At 40.7% G+C, this 20,576-nt stretch overlaps 1 protein-coding gene across 21 annotated transcripts in view; it reads right to left on the bottom strand.

The window, feature by feature from the left end:
- Positions 1–1,242: 1,242 nt before the first annotated feature.
- Positions 1,243–20,576, bottom strand: part of lmo7a (LIM domain 7a) — a 48,537-nt gene continuing 29,203 nt past the window's right edge. For 3 of the 21 annotated variants that reach the window (XM_034884628.1, XM_034884650.1, XM_034884645.1), the window contains 24 exons: positions 19,315–19,344; positions 18,459–18,573; positions 17,448–17,584; positions 16,221–16,923; positions 15,558–15,710; positions 15,387–15,521; positions 14,869–14,983; positions 12,636–12,797; positions 11,576–11,757; positions 11,419–11,482; positions 11,044–11,100; positions 10,722–10,763; positions 9,702–9,727; positions 9,161–9,268; positions 7,333–7,419; positions 6,442–6,830; positions 6,161–6,217; positions 5,067–5,122; positions 4,688–4,846; positions 4,103–4,286; positions 3,518–3,829; positions 2,629–2,737; positions 2,050–2,152; positions 1,243–1,961 (listed from right to left, as the gene is read on the bottom strand). In XM_034884628.1, coding sequence (XP_034740519.1) covers positions 1,939–1,961; positions 2,050–2,152; positions 2,629–2,737; positions 3,518–3,829; positions 4,103–4,286; positions 4,688–4,846; positions 5,067–5,122; positions 6,161–6,217; positions 6,442–6,830; positions 7,333–7,419; positions 9,161–9,268; positions 9,702–9,727; positions 10,722–10,763; positions 11,044–11,100; positions 11,419–11,482; positions 11,576–11,757; positions 12,636–12,797; positions 14,869–14,983; positions 15,387–15,521; positions 15,558–15,710; positions 16,221–16,923; positions 17,448–17,584; positions 18,459–18,573; positions 19,315–19,344 — 3,508 coding nt within the window. In that variant the 3' untranslated portion in view covers positions 1,243–1,938. Of the gene's footprint in view, positions 1,962–2,049; positions 2,153–2,628; positions 2,738–3,517; positions 3,830–4,102; positions 4,287–4,687; positions 4,847–5,066; positions 5,123–6,160; positions 6,218–6,441; positions 6,831–7,332; positions 7,420–9,160; positions 9,269–9,701; positions 9,728–10,721; positions 10,764–11,043; positions 11,101–11,418; positions 11,483–11,575; positions 11,758–12,635; positions 12,798–14,868; positions 14,984–15,386; positions 15,711–16,220; positions 16,924–17,447; positions 17,585–18,458; positions 18,574–19,314; positions 19,345–20,576 lie in introns of all 21 variants that reach the window. The other 18 variants (XM_034884637.1, XM_034884630.1, XM_034884632.1 and 15 more) reach the window with 18 other exon arrangements.

The following is a 20,576-nucleotide window of genomic DNA, read 5'->3' as shown; positions in this document are numbered from 1 at the left end:
AAAACTAAACCACACAACCTTATGATATATTCCAAAATGCATTCTACTTATTATAATAAATTCAAAGGACACAGCACCACTACTTCTCATAAATAGCTGCAATAAGCAGTGGGTAACATCCAGTTGCAGCCGAAGGAATTATTTCAGTCTTTCATGATAAAAATCTTAGATCACAGTGCCCTCTTTTGGCGATTTCAAGCTACACCTAATCTTAAAGCCTGTGGTGAAGGAATGAAGCAGGATTACTAGATTGCCTCTAGTGTGTTGATTGGAAGGTGATAAACAATCCACATTAGCCTGATTGGAAATCTCCTGAAACATGTGAAAAATGTGTTCCTTCCTTGAAAAAAAGCTCACAGTGAGTTGTTCAGGAATTAGGTTTTTGATGTAGTGAAGAGCAAACATTTCTAAGCTCTTACATCTGTGTCCAGCTCTGAACACAGGCCCTATTCCCCCACTATCATGTGTGTGTGTGCACAGACACACACACACACTCTATGTCAAAGCCTTCCAAAAGGGCTGGTTTTGGAGGAAAAAGATGGAATACTTATCCTGAAAGGTTTTATATTTCTCAGCCACTCGACTCTGCCCGGCGCCATTCAGGCCGTGTTTTTTTTTCTAAGTATAAGGATTAAAATCTTTTTCTCCCACGAGAGTGGCAAGGAAAATCTAAAAAAGGAATGTAAGAATATCAGATGTCTGCCTCCAAGGGTTGTTTGTGCTTCACCTCAAGAATACAGAGCCAATTTGTGCTTGGCCCAACTTATTTCCACATATTGCCTCAATTGAGCTTATTCCATTCATAGGAAATGAGGACAATGTCTTACCTTGCTGTTTAAATGCATTTGGGAGCTGCAGACTGAACAATAAAGAGTGTCCCTGCACGTATGAATATTCAATGTATGCTTATGCAGATATGATTTCATGAAACAGCCAAACAGAATATATTAAGAAAATAGCTTATCAAAGTGTAATCAAACTGTAATGCATGTGCACTGAATGAAATATGCATGACAAATTGGCTTCAGAGAACACAGAGCAGCCAGGTCCTCTGAACCTTTGCACAAAAGCTCATTGAAATTCCTTTCATTATGACTGTGGCACTACAGAGAATGAGTGGGACGGACAGAGAAAGAAGAGTATGATGATTTCTGAACAGAGAGGCAGGAAAAGCCTTGCATCATGTACTGGAATATCATTATTAAGAATTGTGCAATTTTCTGAAAAATAAACAAAACCACAGATGAGCGCATTTAGTCATTTTATTTACAAATGTTACTGTTGCCTGAATGCCATTCTGTATGATATAATCTTCACGAGGAAACCTGCTTATGTGTACAATCCTCCATCTATCAGTGAAAACTCCAGATAAGTGCCATCCAAGCAGACCATTTTAAATATGTTTTGAAAGATTCCAAATAATCTTAATTAATTCTCCCTGTTACAAACAAAAAGGCACATAGACATGACAGGAATACATTGGTCGACAAACGTGTTAATACTACAAGACTCGGATAAAGAAACATGAGGAAGAGGAGATTGAAACCTTGAAAACTCTCTCAAGATGTCTAAAATCTTTGTCACTGGAAAACATTACAAAGATCTGCCTCAATAATCTTATAGACAATTTAACGTTTTGACTAGCTTTGGGGCTAAAACATAAAAGTCCGGTGCATGCAAAACCCTTTCATTTTGTACAACTTTAATACTTAATATGATAGAAACACAGTAAAGTAGATAATGTATTTGCAAGCAAAACCTCTCAATAACCACAAATATAATTCTCATCAGCGATTCAACTGAGATTTTCTAGTCATAAATTGAAGTATGTCCAAACCAAGTGTCCCAGCTATTTGCAATGGCTTCAATGTTCACTTAAATGCTCATGGGTTGTTGTCACAAGTTGTCTCTTCATCAATCTGCTGGAGTACAGTCACATCACATAGAGGTTGGCTGGCCAGCTGGAAAAAAAAAAAAACAGCAATGTTATACTTAAAGAAAGCAGAAGACAACATGTCATTATGCTGATCAGACTGATCACGTACACACCTTTGAATCGCATGTAGCAGGTGTTACAGTACAGCTGCTTGTTTCGTATTCTGACTTCAGCCCCGGCTTCCGATCCTCCCAGGTCCGACTTACAGTCGATACACTGAGGTAGTTTAGGAGAAGGAAGAGTTAAAGAGCTACTAAAAGGGAGTTTAAAGCTAGACAAAGTGTCCAAGTCCAAAGGCGGAGTAACGAGGAGAGACAGGAGGTCCCTTGATTGTATGTATAGAAAGAGAAAAATGAAGGGAAAAGAATAAATCAGATGACAAAGTTTAGCAGGATGGATCACTGTTCAAAAGCAGGTGTCCAAACTCAAGTGAAGACCCAAGTTCCATGAAGAATTTACAATTAAGTTTGGTGAAAAGAGACAAGGTGAGGGAGGGGTTGATTAGTTTGGCGTGCAGGTTTTGGCACAAAAAAAAATCAACTTTGCTCAGCTGTAAAGAAAACAGGACCGTGAGACTCACCAGGATTGACCAGGTTAGTGATAAAAGAAAAAGGGTGATCAGGTTAGCTTTTGAGGATCGGCCGGGGAGTGTTGATGATGTGTTCGGGGGCCAACACAAGCCCAGCTCTCACCTTAAAACAGCCCAAATGATAACAGAGCCCAAGGGACTCGATGATCATGGCTGCTCCCTTTCCCAGTGTGGTGTCACAGAACGTACAGATTTTCCTGCCACTCACTGACCTGGATTACAGAATGCACAGCTGTGATTCGAGAGCTAAGCTCACATGCATGATGCATGAATGCAAGCATGTACACACACACAAAACACATGTTCACACTGGTATACAAACTAATAAGTAATTTGTTTGCCAATGCTGGCCTTTAGTTAAATATTCATTTTGGATGGGAGCCAATTATGTCTCCTGCTAAAATGGAGCAGAAGCTCATTGATGACCAAAGCTCAATTTAAAAGATTCTGTAAAATATTTAAAGATGCTTTTGCATTTTTTTTAATTACAGTTTTCAGTCACCTATATCAATCATTTTAATGATAAGTTTTAATTAAACATTTTTGTGTCATATATAAAACATCAATTTTTCTTTTCTTATTCCTGACGAGAGGAGGAAAATAATGGGGAAACAATGCTCATTAAAACATCAATGACAGGGTGTTGCTTCAAAACACATGAACACAAAACAAATGTGAATGTGCAAATGGTATTCAACTGGAAATCTGTAAAAAAAAATAAAAATAAAGGACTGATAAGTCGGAGTCCGCTGTGAAATGGAGGGTGAACGGATGGAGAATGTCACATTAAAACAAAGTCATATACAACATTATGTAATAATATATTGAAAAGTAGAACAAATTGAAACAATTGAGGTCCAGTTGCCCTTTGCCACCACTGCTTATGGTTATGCTTTAACAACACCAGCTAGAATAATGCAACCCAGTACACCAGTGAGATGTTAGAGGCAGCTTGTTGGGGGTGTTAAGCAAAGCATTATTGTTGAATGTACCTGCTCCGCTGCTCTGGGGCGCCAGCCTCAGAAGACGTGGGTGATGGAGAGGAGGGTGAGGGGGAAGGCGACTGCTGGGACCAAGAGGAAGAGGGGGTTCCTGCCCCGCCGCGGAGGGAGCCCGTGGAGGAGGAGGAAGGCAGAGTGGAGGAGCCGAGCCGCTGGCCCCCTAACCCACCACCGTAAAAAGAAGTGCTGCCAGAGAGGGCAGAGTGAGGCCGAGTGTAGTTTGGGATGTAAGCGTTACTTCTGGGTGTCCATGATGACCGCCAGGAGTTGTAGGAGGCATCCAAGTTGTCAAGAGACTCACCTCTGCAAAGCCAACCCACGTTAGCCCGTTAGAGGCATGTAAAATGTCTGGCTACCAACTGTATCTGCAGCAGTTGGTTTTATGTTTGAATATTTACCAATGGGCCAATCAAATTTGTCGAGACAAAGTCAGAGTGGTAGCCAGAATAATAAATGTTTTAATTTCAGCACTTAAGACAAGTTAACAGGATATTAGTAACTTGGAAAAGCCAACCACCAGCATCACACAACAGAGATAATATTAGTTTAGTGTCATTCATGCCGGGTAGACTGTACCTTCGCATGGGTGGCACGTCAGACTCCTGGATCATGGTGGTGGTGGAGGAACGCTCGCGGATCCAGCTTTTGTCCATCAGCAGCGGAGTCTTCTTCTTCATCTCGTTTAGGATCTGCTGCCGCTCCAGCTCTGCCTGCGACAAAGACTGCTGACTCCTTTTATCACCCAATCCACTGCCCGTCACTGCACCCAGAGAGGAGAGATAAACTCAACATTATGCTGGGTGAAATGAAAAGTTTCTGGGAAGTCAAAAATAGAATAGGACTGGTAGAGAATGTGGACAAAATGGAACAGAAAGAAAGAGACTTGGATGATGTACAAGCAGTGTTTCTCCAGTCTTGACTAGCACTTTTAAAAATCAGAAAAGTACAATGAAATTATAGAAGGAACCTGAGAGAAATCATCCCTGCAATCAATGAGTTTTTACTGCATGTCATTTCCTGCTCGGCCGGCTGATTGATTTACCATGTGATTGGTCAGCTGTTAATCAAGCAGCTGTAAGTTTTGATTTGGTGAAATTTCACAATTGACTCATTGGCTGATCAAAGCTGTCATAATGAGAGCAGATCAGGGGCCGAGCCCACCTCTCTCCGGCTCTCTGTATCTCATGGCATTGAGGATGTTTCTCCTCTCGGTCTCCAGCTCTGATGCAGCCCGATGACTCTGGGCCTGTTTATCACGCGCACTCCTAAGCTGCTCTTCCTGCAGCCAGTGAGCCATGCCCCCCGGCTGCACATACACACCTACGGTAGAGTACAGCCCACATGTGTATGCAACAACATGCGTACAATGAGTCATTTGTAAAAACAATCAGAATGAAGAGTATAACGGGCCAGTATATAAATTTTCTAATATGTCTGGACTCATATTGCTGTTGCATTCACAGTCATTCAATCCATCATTTATTTTTGTTTAAAGGTCAACTATAATAGAACCTAATGGAAAAAAATCTAGAAAACTGACCTTTTCTCTGAGGTTTTTCTTCTTCATCAAGCTGGGGGGATGATTTAGATTTTGTCCTGTCAAACAAAATAAAATACCTGTTAGGGCCCAGTTTAAAAAGAGAAGAAGTTAATTTTACTTATAGTAGCTCTTTTTATAGAACATATTTTACAACCATTATTCTTACCACCATAAAATACAAGTATTCTGAGTAGTATTTTGATTTGAAATACCACAGTGAAAACTAATGTATTGATGTTTTGTACTGAGAAATGTGTTGATAATATAACAAAGGAAAAGCATGATTCCCTGCTTCAAAGACACACAAGGATCTGAAATTATGTACCTGGTTTATATGTTTTCAGGTGAGTAACAAATTGTTCTTGTTTGTTAGAAACGGGTGTCGGTGTTTGGCAGTATTTAATGCTTGTGAGACACTGTTTTGGCAGTTTTGTTGAGGAAAGAACAAATTGTGTTGCCAAGATAAATCCTGGTGCAGAGAATTATATAAAAAACTCAGAGAAGGTATTGGAGCTGAAAATGTGGGGAAGCTAATGTGAAAGGAGGATGTATTAATTTAGCAATACAATACAAATGTTAACACTTGAATTCCCCCTATTTCATATTTATAAGCCACATACATTTAACAAATGGTTTACACACTATCCTGTAGTTGTAAGCAGAACTAAGTGCATATTAAGGCGCAGCATTTGTCAGTAATTAATTACATCTTCTATTCTCCACTTATAGATGCCCAAAGGGGAGTTGTAGTTGTGGGAAACACTTGTACGTTAACACTTGCCTCTGCAAACAACTACATTATATTGTGTAATAAACTGTTCATCAGATGTTCATATACTGTACTGAACATAAACACTAAATTAGGGGACTTAAAATAACTTTTTGTCAATATAACCTAGTCAACTCATTATTGCTAAATACTACAATAAATTGTAATCACTCTAAGGCAAAATCAAATTAAAAATAGGTTAGGAAGCAAACAGGTGTTATTAGTGCCAATAGTTGACCAGCTCAATAAAACATGAAGCGATATCTTTTAAGTATGACTTAAGATGCAGTTTGATAAATGCAAACACAATCCCTCCTGTACTAACCTGTCTGTAAAGGACAGTGATGGCTGGACATTGGCAAAGCCATGGGAGCCATCAGCCCTTTGGTGAAGGGTAGGGTGGAGGGAGAGGTGCGACGAGTTACACAAACACAAAGGTGGAGCACAGCACATGCAAACACATTAGTTGCAGTTACGTTAATGCACAGACAACAAAGCAGGTTATGTCTTTTTCACTTCAGTGTGTTATTATCAACATGATGGACAGATGAGGAATATGTGTGAGTAAAGTGTGAGGGTAATAGGAGGCGCAGTGTCTTCACTGACCACTGCTGCGGCTGCTCGAAAGCTCTCTCCCGCTCTCTGCGCTGTTGCTCTGCAGCTTCCTGCCGCCTGCTCGCCTCCTTCCTCTCCTCTTCTCTCCTCTTCTGCCATCTTAGCTCTTCTTCCTCCCTCATCTTCCGCTCCTCCTCCTCCTGCCTTTCTTTCCTCTTTCTCTCCTCCTGGAGACGCTGCAGCTCACGCTCCTCCTCTTCCCTCTTCCTCCTCTCCTCTGCCTGCCTCTGGCGCTCCTGCTCCTCTGCCTGCTTCTGGCGCTCCTGCTCCTCCTTCCTCTTTCTCTCTTCCTCTTCCCACGAAGGAGAGGTGGGCTGGCTGGTGGTAGAGAGGGTCGGGAATGGGCTGATGCTGTGTCTGATCATCTCTAGGCTCCCAGGCTGCCAGAGAGAAGAAACCACAGAAAAGAGGAAGCAATTACCACAATGATGGCCTTATGTAATCTGACCTATAGGAGCAACTGCAACAACAGAGGATAAACTCATGTCATCCCCTGAGGTGACAAACCAGCAAGTGTTTGGAAATTCCAATCAAAGCAGAGGTTTTGTTAGAAAACTTTGAGCTGAAAAGACTCCTATCATGACAGGAAGCATAGCCCCACATGTTGTATGTTCTAAGTGAATATCAACATGACTAAACATTGTTCTACTCGTTCTTTCCCCAACTTTTATGTAAAACGGACGTCTGCTATAAAAGCCAGACAAGCCAGCTCCTTGGCACGTAACTGCTGATATTTATGTCAATTTCAACCAACGACCCTATTAAAATGCTTTGGATACATTTAGATAATTTACTGCTATGGGTCAGAACTTACTGCCCCCTTTAATTACCCTCCGGCTGTTCTAGGTATTAGGCCATAATTTATACATATTAAAATGTTACCTCTTCTTGGGTTACACTCTCGGCAACCTCCTGCTGAGCCTTCAGCCACTCCTCCTGCAACTTCTCCTGGTCACGCTTATATTTCTCCTGGACAGAAAAGAGCGTACAGTCAAAGGTCATTCAAATGAAATAACATGCATGCACATAGTCATACACACAAGAAAATATAAATCACACCAGATTTCTTTTTTCCTTAGAAAAAGGATAGTCCTTGCTGCGCTTCCAACTGCAAAGAAAATGGTGGCAGTGCGCTGAAAGCACCCACACACTTTGACCATTAAGCAGTGGCTTCTGACCTTTCTTGACATAATTTATATGGAACATTCAACAGCCCACATCAATGGAGCTAGAAAGGTGAATGTGGATATGTGCCTTTTAGCAGAGACATTAAAAGGCTGAGCCCACGGGGTCCTGGGAAGGATGGGGTGATATTGTCTTGCATATGTGTATATACTGTATATGATGTGTGTATGTATATATACTGTATAAACATTCCTTATTTCATTTTTTTCTAACATTCCTGGGGGGTTGGGGTTTTACAGGTTTGTTTCTGTTACCTGTAACATGCTGCTGATGTGTAAGTGTGTTTATGTTGTTTGTTCAATAAAAAAGCATTTGAACACAAAAAAGAAAATATGAACATGTCTATGACAATATTGCACAGTATAGTGGAAAGAAAAAGTATTTTGTTCAAAAGCTAAACAGATATCGTAGCTGTATTATATTCCAAGCTCAACTATATGTTATCTAACCACCTAGAGAAGCTTGCCCAGGGCAGGATGTCTCCCTGGCACATCATGAAATCAGGCCGTAAATCCAACAGGGAACAAAGACTGGAGGAGTAACAAGCCTTCCTAGCTACAGCGCTCTGCTTGGACACCTTTGATCTCCATCCAGAAATAGACCCTCGGAAAAATGTTTTGATAGGATTCTACTACAAGTTGGATACCCGGCAGATGTTTTACTTTTAGCATCCCGTACGCTCTGTACAGTTTTCAGTTTGAAGCCTATAAGGTGCAGTCTTCTTTGATTGTAAGGAATTCCTAGCCTGTCATTCAAGCTCTGTGCCTCAACTCATTGTCGGATTGTCCGGTATTTTAGATCAAATAGATTGAGATGTTACTTCATTTGTTATTTTCAGTTTTATTAATGGACTATATACTAGGTTGCAAGTGTGTTAAGTACACCTCGCTAAAACTAATGCAGCCTAATACAACAGTCCTGGAATATATCCTACCTACAAAGGTTATAGAGTTTAATTTTTATTGAAACTGATTCAGACGGGTTGCTCAGCTTCATGATTATTTTAGTAGATATAGTTTTTTGTGCGGTTGTAACTGTAATGTGTTTTACTGAGAGGTGTTACTTTTGTTACTTCTGTGAAACTGTATATTGTCCATTGTGTTTATATCAATGAGTGCAGAACAAAGATTAGAGTATTGTTTATATTTGTTACAAATTAGAATACGGTCCTAGTCTTACAATCAAAAATATAACAACAAAAGTAAAATCACACACATTACATTAACGAAAACTCAAATGGCTATAATATTTTTTTTTTTTATCTCCCTTGAGTGTCCTTATTTCATTGTTTTGTGATTTATCTGAATTGTTGCGTTCTCAAGTTTCTAACAGCACCAGAAAGAAAATCAGAACCTCGCTAGTACACTTAACAAAAACAGAACATTGTAACCTTCCTGAAGTTAGGACGTATTGCAGGGCTGATTTATCACCAGGCGTTAGTTCTAGCTAGGTGTACCTAATAAACTGGCAACGGAGGGCATTCTGTGACATAATGTCACTGCTTCACAAGTGTGTCTTTTTGTACCTGTAGGAGGCGCTCCTGCTCCTTCTGCCATTTCTCTTGTCTTTTGCGCTCCTCCTCAGGGTCCCAGGACCAGCGGCTGGAAGAAGGAATGATTGAAGGAACAGGTATCTGCAGACAGAGAAGACACACATGAGAATGAGGCAACTGCATCACATCAGCCAACAACTGTATGACATCCTAACTGAATTTATGGTATTGTCAAGTCATGTCAATTGTATCTACGAAGCTTGTCTCAAAGGGCTTTACAATTAATACAAAATACAACAAAATTTTCCGTAGAGTCTTTTAGTTTCTTCATTTTACTTTTATACAAATTAAAGTTCCCTCGCAATCATAGTTGATTGATTGGACCACTTTTATTTTGCTTAAGAAGCAGAATGAACCAGCATTTTTAAGTGAACTATTGCACAAGAGATTCTTAATAATGGGTCTGGGCATTGTAATAATTGTGCCATTTGCTTTTAAAGATGTTGTCCTGCTATAAAAGCAAACACCATACAAGAGACAAAACAGCCCTATATGCACTGATTATACTACTCACATCTGGCATTGCAGACTCTGATCCACCTTAAAAAGAAAGAAAATTGTCCAGTCAATACCTCTGGCATGCACAGGCAGAGCATTAGAAGAGAAGTTAAACCTGAGGCGATATACTGCAGCAACACAAAGTTGACAGGCTTATTAAAGTTTCAACTTCGTCGAGTCAAGTGCCAATTCATCAATGAAAATGACAATTAAATCGACAAACAGTAAATATTTTTTCAACAAGCCTTCAAGCAACAAAGGTTACATTTCACCCACTATGACTGATACTGATTCTTTCAATTCAAAATCATCCACTTGTTAATATTTACATTGGATGCCAGCCCAATAGTTCTGAATAGGAAAATCAAAAAATTGATCAAACGCACTGAAAGTAAGACAAACACATATGAGCAGCATGCATACTTAAGATGCCCGCAAGTACAGCGCAGCCAGTCAGAAAAGGCTACCATAGGGTTCAATACATGCATGCCAAAAGATCAACAGGAATTCTTTCAACTTCATGCGCAGCAAATTGAAAGTGTAACCATGTGTTAAACATGGACACCACAAACACTGCAGGAGTCAAAGATTTGTATTTGTGGTTGGTACGCTGGCGTATTGTCTGACATGCTGTCCAGCCTTTGGAGCTTGAATGAATTGCTTTTATACATCCAGAATGTTTTGTGTTTTCTTTTCATTTTTCTTTTATGGGGTCTCTTCTTCAATACATTATGTTGTGACTATTGTGATGATGAACTGATGATTCATCATGGTGGACACAAAACAGGGGGTCTGGGAGTCCTCCACCAAAAATATTTTCTTTCTATTTGAATCTCCTTTCCTGCATTTTTACATAGGTTTATCGACTGTGGTGATACAAAAGAGTCAAATTGACATTTGAAAAGTGTGGGGAGACATGTTCCCCTTGTCCCCAGTGGAAATTATGCCCTAGCTCCCTCGGTTTGAAAAGCATGTCAGTGTCCCAGAGTGTACCAAGCGAAGGTGAGGAGGTCACTGCACACTCAACCCTGTTTACCACAGAGGTAGACCAGCGCATTGACACTGGACCCTGAGCCACCTGAAGGAGGGAAGGGGCACAGCACAAAGGTTATGCTTCAGCACCAAAGCCATGGAGGACTCTATTTCTATCCCCGAAAATATCATAATCAACTGATAATAGGTTATTTATTAATTGAACATGAAGATGTGACTGATAAGAAACATGCAAAAATCCTTTGGGAATCTGAAAAATTGAGTGAGAAAAAAGCACAGAGAACCCAGCCACCAGATTACACAGAAGTCATTAATATTATTAAGACCCCACCCCAATTCGGCCCATGCTTTTTTATTTTTTTTACCTTTTTCAAAAAACTCTGATCTCCGTTTTAAGTTTTTCAAAGATATGGGTTCTGACTCTACATGAGAAATGAAAAACAGGATATAGTGAGGGGCAGTTGAGAAGACAAACAAGTTTTACAAGGTAATATACCATCTTATATTACCAATACATGATTTGTATCATATATATATGTATGTATGTTTTTTTTTTTGTTACATGACACAGTAAATCTCCATCAATGTCATTCACAATAGTCCAGTGTTTGCAAATATGTTTCTCCAAAAACTAAGTCAACATAGTGACACCCACCCTGTGACACCATCAGTGTGTTTGTGTGTTCATAGTGGTGATGATCAATTCTATAACTTTTCTGATTGCGTGCTCTGCTCTTTACCTTTGTTCCTCATCGTCACAGACTGTTCACGGAAACCTCCATTAACTCCGTTTGAAGCCACCTCCTGCAGGGAGACATGACAGGGTGTATGTTCATTAAAGGGGCTCAATACAAAAATAAAACTTGATCAAAGCTGAGTTTATTCTAGGTCACTTACGACAACTGGATGGGCGGGAGCCTCTTTGGATGCCAGCTTTTCCATGGAAGAGCGTGAGGTGAAATCCAGGCTGGAGCTGACAGTGTTTTTGTCAGGGGAACCTACAAGTATCGGATCCGTACTGGTAAGATTGATGGTCTTATGGCTTTTAAATGGCAGGGAAGGTTGATCACTTTCCCACTCTGCGTCCAGACAATGCAAGGACAAAAAATAGGATGTGCGTTTGCACACAGAACCATGATTTCTGTGTGTGTATGCAGTAGTCGTGTATATGTGAAAACCCATACATTCGACATAGAATTGTTTTACAAAAAGAACACTATAAAGCATGGGATGAGGTTGCTGTTGTTGTGTTATTATAGAGAGCAGCAGGGTGTGACAAAGAAACCTTCCCCAGCCATGCAGCCTATTAAAGCTTACATAAACCCACACAGTGTTTCTAACAGGCTCACAACCACCGGGCTTCACCAAACTATTTTAACAGGTACTGTGTGTTAGTTCAAGGGAGCGACTCTGGGTGGTTTGTTATCTTAGGAAGATGACAACTTACGTAGTTGGTATAAGTAAGCCTGTTATACTAACACTGTGAAAACAGCACCCTCAGAGGACCATGGACCTGAACCGGGTTAGTTTCCCACAAGGAAAACACCGCATGAACACAGAGAGGAATGCTGATGAGACAGAAAAGTCAGAAAAAAGAAGAAACAACCAGTAGAAATGTAAAAGGAAAAAGAAAGAGAAAACAGGACAAGAAAAATTCACTCAGGTAGAAAATAAAAAAGAAATAAAAAGGAACCACAGAGGTCAACACAATTATAGTCTTCCCTTGTCAGATGAGTGAAAAAAAAAATTACAGGTCCATCCCTGCTTGGCTGTCAAGAGATCATTCATGGATGATTTCACAATAGTTAACGGGCCAATTTAAAGTGTCAAAACTGGTTAGCAACGCACGCAGCATAAGCACCACTGTCAGTCCAGGAATGCAACCCTTAAAGTGGTTAAATTCAATCTCCCACAAACAAACACACACTTTCAGACACACAGCGTTCAGATGACTCACTGTTTTTGCCATGATGGCGTATATCCATAATCAGACTGCCCTCCTGCAGAGCCTTTTCCATGGAGGACTTCCAGTCTGGGTAGCTCATTTCTGCCACCTGGTGCCCGTTTACCGTTAACACCTCATCTCCGACATGAAGCTGGCACATCTCTGCCGGGCTGCCTGAACGAGACAGAGAAACATGTCATCAGCAACAGAGAAAGTATACAATTCTAGTCTACCACTGCAGGTTCATAGTTGGTTAACACTCCTAACAGTAATTATTCTTGCAGTGGTCCTTTAAGTTAATTCACTGAAATTGAATGTACAAGAAATGTACCTGATATGAGAACATATGGGATTGACTTCTAATCACAGTTTTCATTCACACCAAAATAATCCTTGCCATAAAGACTCCACAATTGAATAATTTAACACTGTATCAACAAAAAACCTTCCCATGCCAAGAAAAAAGGAACAAAGCCACTGTTTAAAGTATTGGAAAATGTCTTTTTTTTAAACTTCCATTACATTTTTTTTTTATAGAAACAGTCTACATTTTTATGTACATGCATAAATGTATTTGGTGTTACAGATACTAAACAAAGTTGAAAACTACTGATTCACAAACTGACTCTTCCGACATTTTTCATTTTTATTTTTCACTTCAGCCAAGTAAAACAAGACCGAACATACTGTACATTACATATTTACTAGTATTTTACTAACAGTGTGGTAGTCATACTTATACAATTATGACTTTGTGCTATATTTGTGCTTATAACCATTTTACCAGTGTTGTTTTGTAACAAAGTTGAAATACTTTGTTACTGTACTTTACTGTTCTACTGTACTGAATTTTCACATATCTGTACTTTACTTTTTTTAAAATATATTTCTGGAAACCTTTACTTTTACTCCACTACATATCCTAAATAAAATGTATACTTTTACTCCACTACATTTCCCCTCAGCATCTTTGTTACTTGACAGAAATGTTTTGGTATGTTGGGAGTAAAAGATTCTATCTCACAAAACAAATAGAATTCTGTTTCTGTTTTTTTCTTTATTGTTTATTAGACCTGATGTTTAAGAGGGTATGGAAACGCTGCAAATTATGCTTCACTATAAGGAAGCCACAATAAAGTTCATAATCAAAGTTTAATTTTAACTTTTACTTCTACTACTTTTAATACATTTACACACATTTAATATCATAAAATTACTTTTGATACTTAAGTTCAGTAAACGTTAGATTTAATTTAAGATTTTACTTTTAGACTTTTTCTCAAGTAATATTCTAAAAGGTGACATTAACTTCTACCAAAGTCATTTTCTGGTAAGATACGTGTACTTCTTTCAAGTATTGCTTTCAAGTACTGCATTTTACTAACTTTTCTAACATCCTATTGAGACTATTGGTTGTTAGCATTTGATTTTATGTCTCATTACTCTGCATGGCTAATGCGTGCATAATGTGGTAAACAGTATTGGTCATTTATGTTATGTTGCTCCATACTGCTTTGCTTGGCTGCATGTGCTGAACAGCCAATGTACTGTTGCATGAATGTTTAGCTAATTCGTGCTGCTTTGCATGATTTGTGTCTTATACATACTGAGGTTTTTGCTGTTGTTGTAATTTCTGCAAAAATCTTGGTTTTGCAATAAATCGAGGAGTTTTGTTAAAATAATCGCCAAGTGGTTAAAACTGGCACATAGAAATGGTGATTAATTCAAGAAAATGAAACTTTGACAGGGTTGACTCAATCCATTCCACAACCAAAACTTACTGAAAGCTAGAGTTCACGCACTGACGTTGGGTGTCAAAAGTATTAGTGAAATGTTACTAAATTACCAGAGATGCAAAGGTGGACAAATTGCAGAAGAAACAGTGAGGCTTAGGCCCAGCAAATGTGACCCAGATAGATGCTGCCCTATATAGGTCTGGCATCGCCACTGCAATGGACTCAAAAACCTGCTGACAACTATCCAGCAGTGCCTGGCTGTAAAACAATGCCTGGGCACTGGTTTCCAACGGTACTGCTGCACCATATCTGTGAATACATCAGTCAACTTTACTGAGAGGGAAATATGACCAACGTCCAATCTTTTTTTTTAACCACTGGGAATGTTGGAGTTTAAGGTTGCCAGTTTGGCTGACAATCACACATTACATTAGTAGGTGAATAAAGCTCTGCCCATCAAATCCCTTTGTTTAAAGGTATTTCTTTAAAATATCTTTTGCTGTTGTTACCTAGCTGGATGGACGTGATGCGAGCTCCTGTCGAGTCCCAGGCCGCCTGGAAGCCAAAGTCTCTGCTGCTGTTGGGCTTCTGGTTCAGGCTGATCCGCATCTCACAGTAGTTCTCCTAAAAAACCAAACACCAACACAGATGAATAGAGAACAACAATTCACAACCACGCAAAAAACAGCTTAGTGGAGAAACTGGGAGTCTAGTTGTGTGTCTGTGTTCTTTGGCAAGAACGCCTTGAATTATTCATTTAGGGCAGTTGATTTAATGCCAACCTGTTGCTATTCTTTAATGTATGCAGTGCAGTGCTCCATTATTACTAATCACTTTTACATAAGAAAATAGGTTGAAGCAAAGATTTTATTTAATGACGCATTTGGGTTCACTTAATAGTTGTCACACAGCTGAAAATACATTCAGTGACTATTCGAATTGTCAGCATTATATAAGATCTGTGTAACAAACACACTCTTCAATATACAAGACGACTAGTTTTACAAACAGAGGGGAACTTAAATACCTGGCTAGTTTCTTTGGCTGGAGCAGCACTGACTGGAGCTTCACTCTTGATTTGAGGAGGGACAGGTGAGACACTCTGAGTAGAGGTGATGCTCTTTGCTGTGGTCTTGTCTTCTTTCTCCTCCTCCTTCTCCTCCTTCTCCTCCTCCTCCTCCTCCTCCTCCTCCTCCTCCTCCTCCTCCTCCTCCTCCTCACTGCTGTGGGCTGAGCTGGACTGAGAGTGAGTCTCGTCCTCAGATGTCATGAACTGGTGATAGCGGCTCGGCACCAAAGACTTCTTAGAAATAGTGGCGTCGCCGTTGACACGCTTCTGAGAGTTGTCGGTCTGTCCCGGGTGAATGGAGATCGTCAAAGAATGCAGACTTTAATACTTAAAAATGAGATCATGTTAAATGAACTTGAACAACACAGGTTTGTTGATTATAAAAAAATACATTAAAATCTCTAAGAGATCTTAGAATGGGTGTGAAGTCAAATGGACAAACTCTTTAAGTAAGTGTGAAGCTGTTTTAGAGTTCACAATCTTCTTCTGACAGACCCTGAATGATCTGATACAACATTAGCAGTAATGACTGTGAGGGAGGCTAAAAATAGCAGCTCTGGTAGTTGAGTTAGCATTATAAAGACACCAGCTTCATCCATTATTCACACAGTAATCAGATCGGACTCTTGGGTAACAATGATGCACTCAAAACAATTAACATTGTATCTGACCAACATAGACAAAGATTTACTGCCAAACAAACACTGTCTCCTCCTACACTCTATATGTAATTCAACCCCTTTGTGCTGCACTGGTAGTTTGAATTAAGTTGTATAATTATCTAGTACTCACTGTAGCGGCTCGGGGGAGTGAGGTGAGGCGGGACGACTGGGTTCCGAAGGGCCTTGGTGCGATAACTGAGGTCAGACGTGCGCTATCCGATCTCTGGTAGCTCCTGGGAAGGGAGGCGGAAACCCGAGACACACCAGGAGGCTTAGGTTCCATTGAGATGGGCTGTGGTTGTTGTTTGTACAGAGAACCAGATGAGGGGGCCCCCACCTCAGTCTGTGTGCGCGACAATGAGGACCTTGGCACAGGCACCTTTTGTGGGAAGCTAGAAGAGGATATGGTGGTTGTGGTCTCTTCTGTCTTGACTGTGCTGGTGCGTTCTGAGACTGGACTCTTCTGTAAAGGTGCTGCTGCTGCTGCTGCTGGAGACAGGGAGCTGGGGAAAAAGCTGCGGCTCGTGGGAGTGATGGTGGAAGTGATGGTGGTTGTGGTGTCGCTCCCTGCAGGACTGTCCACAATGTCAACTTCCAATGAGGTGGGAGGCGAAGCGGCCTTGCCAGTCGCTGGGGAGGCAGCAGGGGGGTCGGCCTCTTTCAGAGAAGGCTCAAGGGGTTCGGAGGAACAGTAAGGAGTGTCAATAGTGTAGCTCCTGGTAGGAAAGGTCCGGGTACGTGGGGTAATTACAGGTGTATCAAATACGTCTTCGCTGTCCAGGTGAGACAGAGACGGGAGACGACCCCCAATGCTGTTCTGTCCTTTATTTTCTCTGTGGACAGGACAGAGGAAGAGAAGGGGGATCCGATAAAGAGTTAAATAGCAAAAAAAGGTGGACAGTGATGGGTGAAAAATAGGATGAGGATCGAAAGGATTGCAATTTAGGGGACATAAAGGGGAGTGAGTGACAGGGAGGAAAAAAGAAAGAAGAGCACAGGTTGAAAAAAGGAGGGGATAGAGAGGTGGGGCGAAAAAAGGGAGGCAGGTTGTACGCCATGATTAGATTACACTTTCCCACTTACTGAAGCCACAATTACAGTCTACTCATTCACTGCTGCACAAATAATCCTCCTGTCTCTGTGTTTAATGCCGCAAAACTTCTCGTGCACACCATTTCTTCAATTACCTTAGCAGAGAATCCCCCTCCGAGGGTAAAAAAGGTGTAAAAGAGGAACAAAATCAGTGTCTGTTGCTTTAAGGCCAAAACAAGGATCAGAAAAAAAAAGAATCTACCAATAACGTAATGCATTATCCCTGCACTATCCAAAGGCCCTGATCAGGTATGTTAATTCTTACCTCTCCTCTTGCATCTCCTTGAAGGTCTTGGACCTTCTGTTGCTGAATGTGATCTCCTCTATCTTCTCCCGTTCCTCTTTCTTTTTCACTATGTCAGAGTTGACACTCCTGCGCCGGTTTTTCCATTTGCTCAAGTCCTGCAGCAAAAGCAAGCCCAGATTACCTGATGCACCATTTTGTAACAATTTAGCTCAGATCTAGATAAAACAGACTGGTTGTGTTGCATGGATGACTGCACAGCTGAAGGGAGTGAAGTTGGGGAAGAGAGAAAAAAGACAAAAAAACTGAAAGGGCTACATTTGAAGGTGTTCTATTTGTGTGCTTTAGGCTCCTCCCGGCTCACTTCCCCTGTGTATTGGGGACTGAGTGACCTAAATGCTGCTTTAAGACTCCATTATTTTGCCATGACACCAATCAGACTGCTGACAGGCACACCACTTTCACAGAAAGTAATATAATGTGGATAAAGTTTTGAAAGCTTTTGAATTTACTTACCAAAGAATGAGCACCTGTTATGGATTACTGGTGTTTAAAACTGGAGCACCACTGCACTTTGGAAATTATTTTTTAGGAATAACTTGCACCCTCAAGTCAACTTTACATGGATTAATGCAATACCTCTTCATTCTAGGGTTTGTGTCTTATATCATCTGTCCATATTGCACTATAACACATTCATTATATGATTAGTATTTACAGGTTGTGGTGTTTCCTGCAACAGACACTGATTTGGAAATGAGGACAGTCAATTGCCAGAGGGCAGTGGTGAGCCAATCAGATGTTGCTTCTATCTAAACAGCTCTCTTTTCACCTTGGGCCACAGACTGCACCATAACATCTCATCTCCTGATTGCCGCACTGATCCTTTAGATCATGTGCTCACTTTTCACTTCTGGTTGGATACAAAACGTCTCTCTGCCAAAGTCAGCTTGTCTTGATTCTTGAATAGTGGTAAGCAAACAGATCCCCTCCAGTGTTAGCGTGCAGTTGTCATAAATAAATTGTACTCACATCCTGCCACTTATCCTCAGTTGACTTTATCCGCTCACGATACTTCTGCAGCTCTTCGAAGCGAACCTGCTGGATGACGGTGGGGTCAACCAAGATATCGCTTGTTGATTTACTCCTGTGGAAAGAAAGTGTTTATAAAGTTTTTTTAAAAAGACCCTGGGCATCAGTAGCTAAAGGGAGAAGTGGAGGGGACGTTTAGTTTGCATATCCTGGCAGAAGCTTTTCACAAGGTAAAAAAACAGTTAGCAACCATGAATAAACTGTAGAAAATATGTCATGACAAATTAAAATAGTCAAAATAACTTCCACCATGTAAATGTTTGGAGACTGTTGCTGAAAATAAGCTGGACTAGACCTTTAACCTGTAACCAAGTGTTAGTTTGCAAACACAGCACACGGGTCAACTGCAGAAAACTGAGTGATGTAAGCTCAGTGTGTTAGGGAAATGAATCACAGCACTCACCGTCATGCAAAAGACCAAAGTCACTCACAGCCTTCAGAAAAATGCACTTAGTTTTCACTTACCTGTTAAGATTGACACTTATCTCATACTGCTAACAGGGTGCTCAGACTAGTGATTTAACTCTCAGACTAGTCATCTAACTCTCACTGGGACGCACCACTGTTTAGGTAGATGACCCAGCATATTTTCACTTTGTTACTTTGTCAATAGACCCCCCTTCCCCCGCCCCACCATAAACTTGGCCTTGTGCCATACAATACACTGTTGTGTGTCAGCATTTAGCAGCTAGTGAGTGAGAACAGCAGCACAAAAGCAGGGAGCAGCGAGGTGCGACTGTAAGAGGCCAGAGCAAATGCAAATGTGCCACATTCCTGGGAGCCCGCATCAACTCACCCGTCGATACTCTCTTGCATTTGGTGCTGTCTAGGAAACCGAAGAGAACCACACACAACAAAGTCACGTTTCTGCAGAAGAGCCTTGAGTATGAGAGTGGTCTGGTCAAAACCTTGAGGCCAATTAGTAGCTCTCAGACCAGCTCATCCCCAGCTGGTGGGCGCTGTGAACCTAGTGAAAATCTGACGCTGCTGTTTTTTAATGTATACACTGAAGAGATTAGAGTTCAAGGTGTGTGTATAGTTGATTTACAGGACAGTATCAACATTCCTTTCACTGATTCCTTTTCCTTTATATGAGGAGGTGTGTAGACATTTATGTTTCTCTAAAAAATGCAGCCTTTCTTGAGACTCCAGCATGATGTCACTGGAAACATGGCTTCACATAGGGAAGTGAAGAAAATCCAGATGGCCTGGACTTAGTGATGGTTGCTTTGTGCGTGCTTGTGTGTGTGTGTCAGTTAATTTTCAAACACTGCAGTGCAGATTTGTGTTCAGTTACTATGGAGTCCACAGGTCACATCTTTTTTCAGAACAATGGGGAATTTCTATGGGCTTTCACTTCTGCTCAACAGACAAGACTACATTTAATGGCCCTGCTTGGTGCTGTCAGTGTGTTCAGGGAGTTATGGTTGGCCATAACTCAGGCTTGAACCTTTCCACACTTTCATGCTGCTGGACTTTGAGCTTTACATGTCAGTGTGAAGTTCCCTCTCCTGAGAAAAACAGCATTGAACTCTGGTAAGATCTGTGTTCCTGTAAATGTTAGGTGAGGTCAACAAAAAGCCATGTCAATGCAATAAATATCACAAAATCATGAAGTCTCCTATTTTCTTTATTAAGTTGCATATTTTACCATTCACAGGAAAACGCAGTCTAATGATGTACCAAACAATTTGGTTAATGATGTTGGAGATTTGTGTCATTTTGCTCAAAAATCACACTTTAGGAACACAGTAGCAGTAGGTCCTCTCTAACCATCCACTCAGCATGTACATACCAAGTGTTGCTCAGGTAAAATCAACTATATTGCCATCATGTAGAAAACCATAAACACCATCCGTATGATGACAATGTCTAAGGACTTTCACTACAGTTCTTTCCATTTTGAGGTAACAACAAACATTTAAAACGTGAAAAAGTTCTGCTGCTCCTTCATTGCGGTTAGTGTGACTGACGCAGTGAATGCTGAAGGCACCTATTAGTTTTCATGAAGAAGACCTTAAAAGGATAGAACTCCCAACTATGACTGTGGTGGCTTTT

Source organism: Etheostoma cragini, chromosome 11 (genome assembly GCF_013103735.1).
Source record: "Etheostoma cragini isolate CJK2018 chromosome 11, CSU_Ecrag_1.0, whole genome shotgun sequence".
Lineage (NCBI taxonomy): Eukaryota > Metazoa > Chordata > Actinopteri > Perciformes > Percidae > Etheostoma > Etheostoma cragini.
The sequence above is the reverse complement of the archived record's forward strand: the minus strand, read 5'-3'. Positions and strand labels throughout refer to the sequence as shown.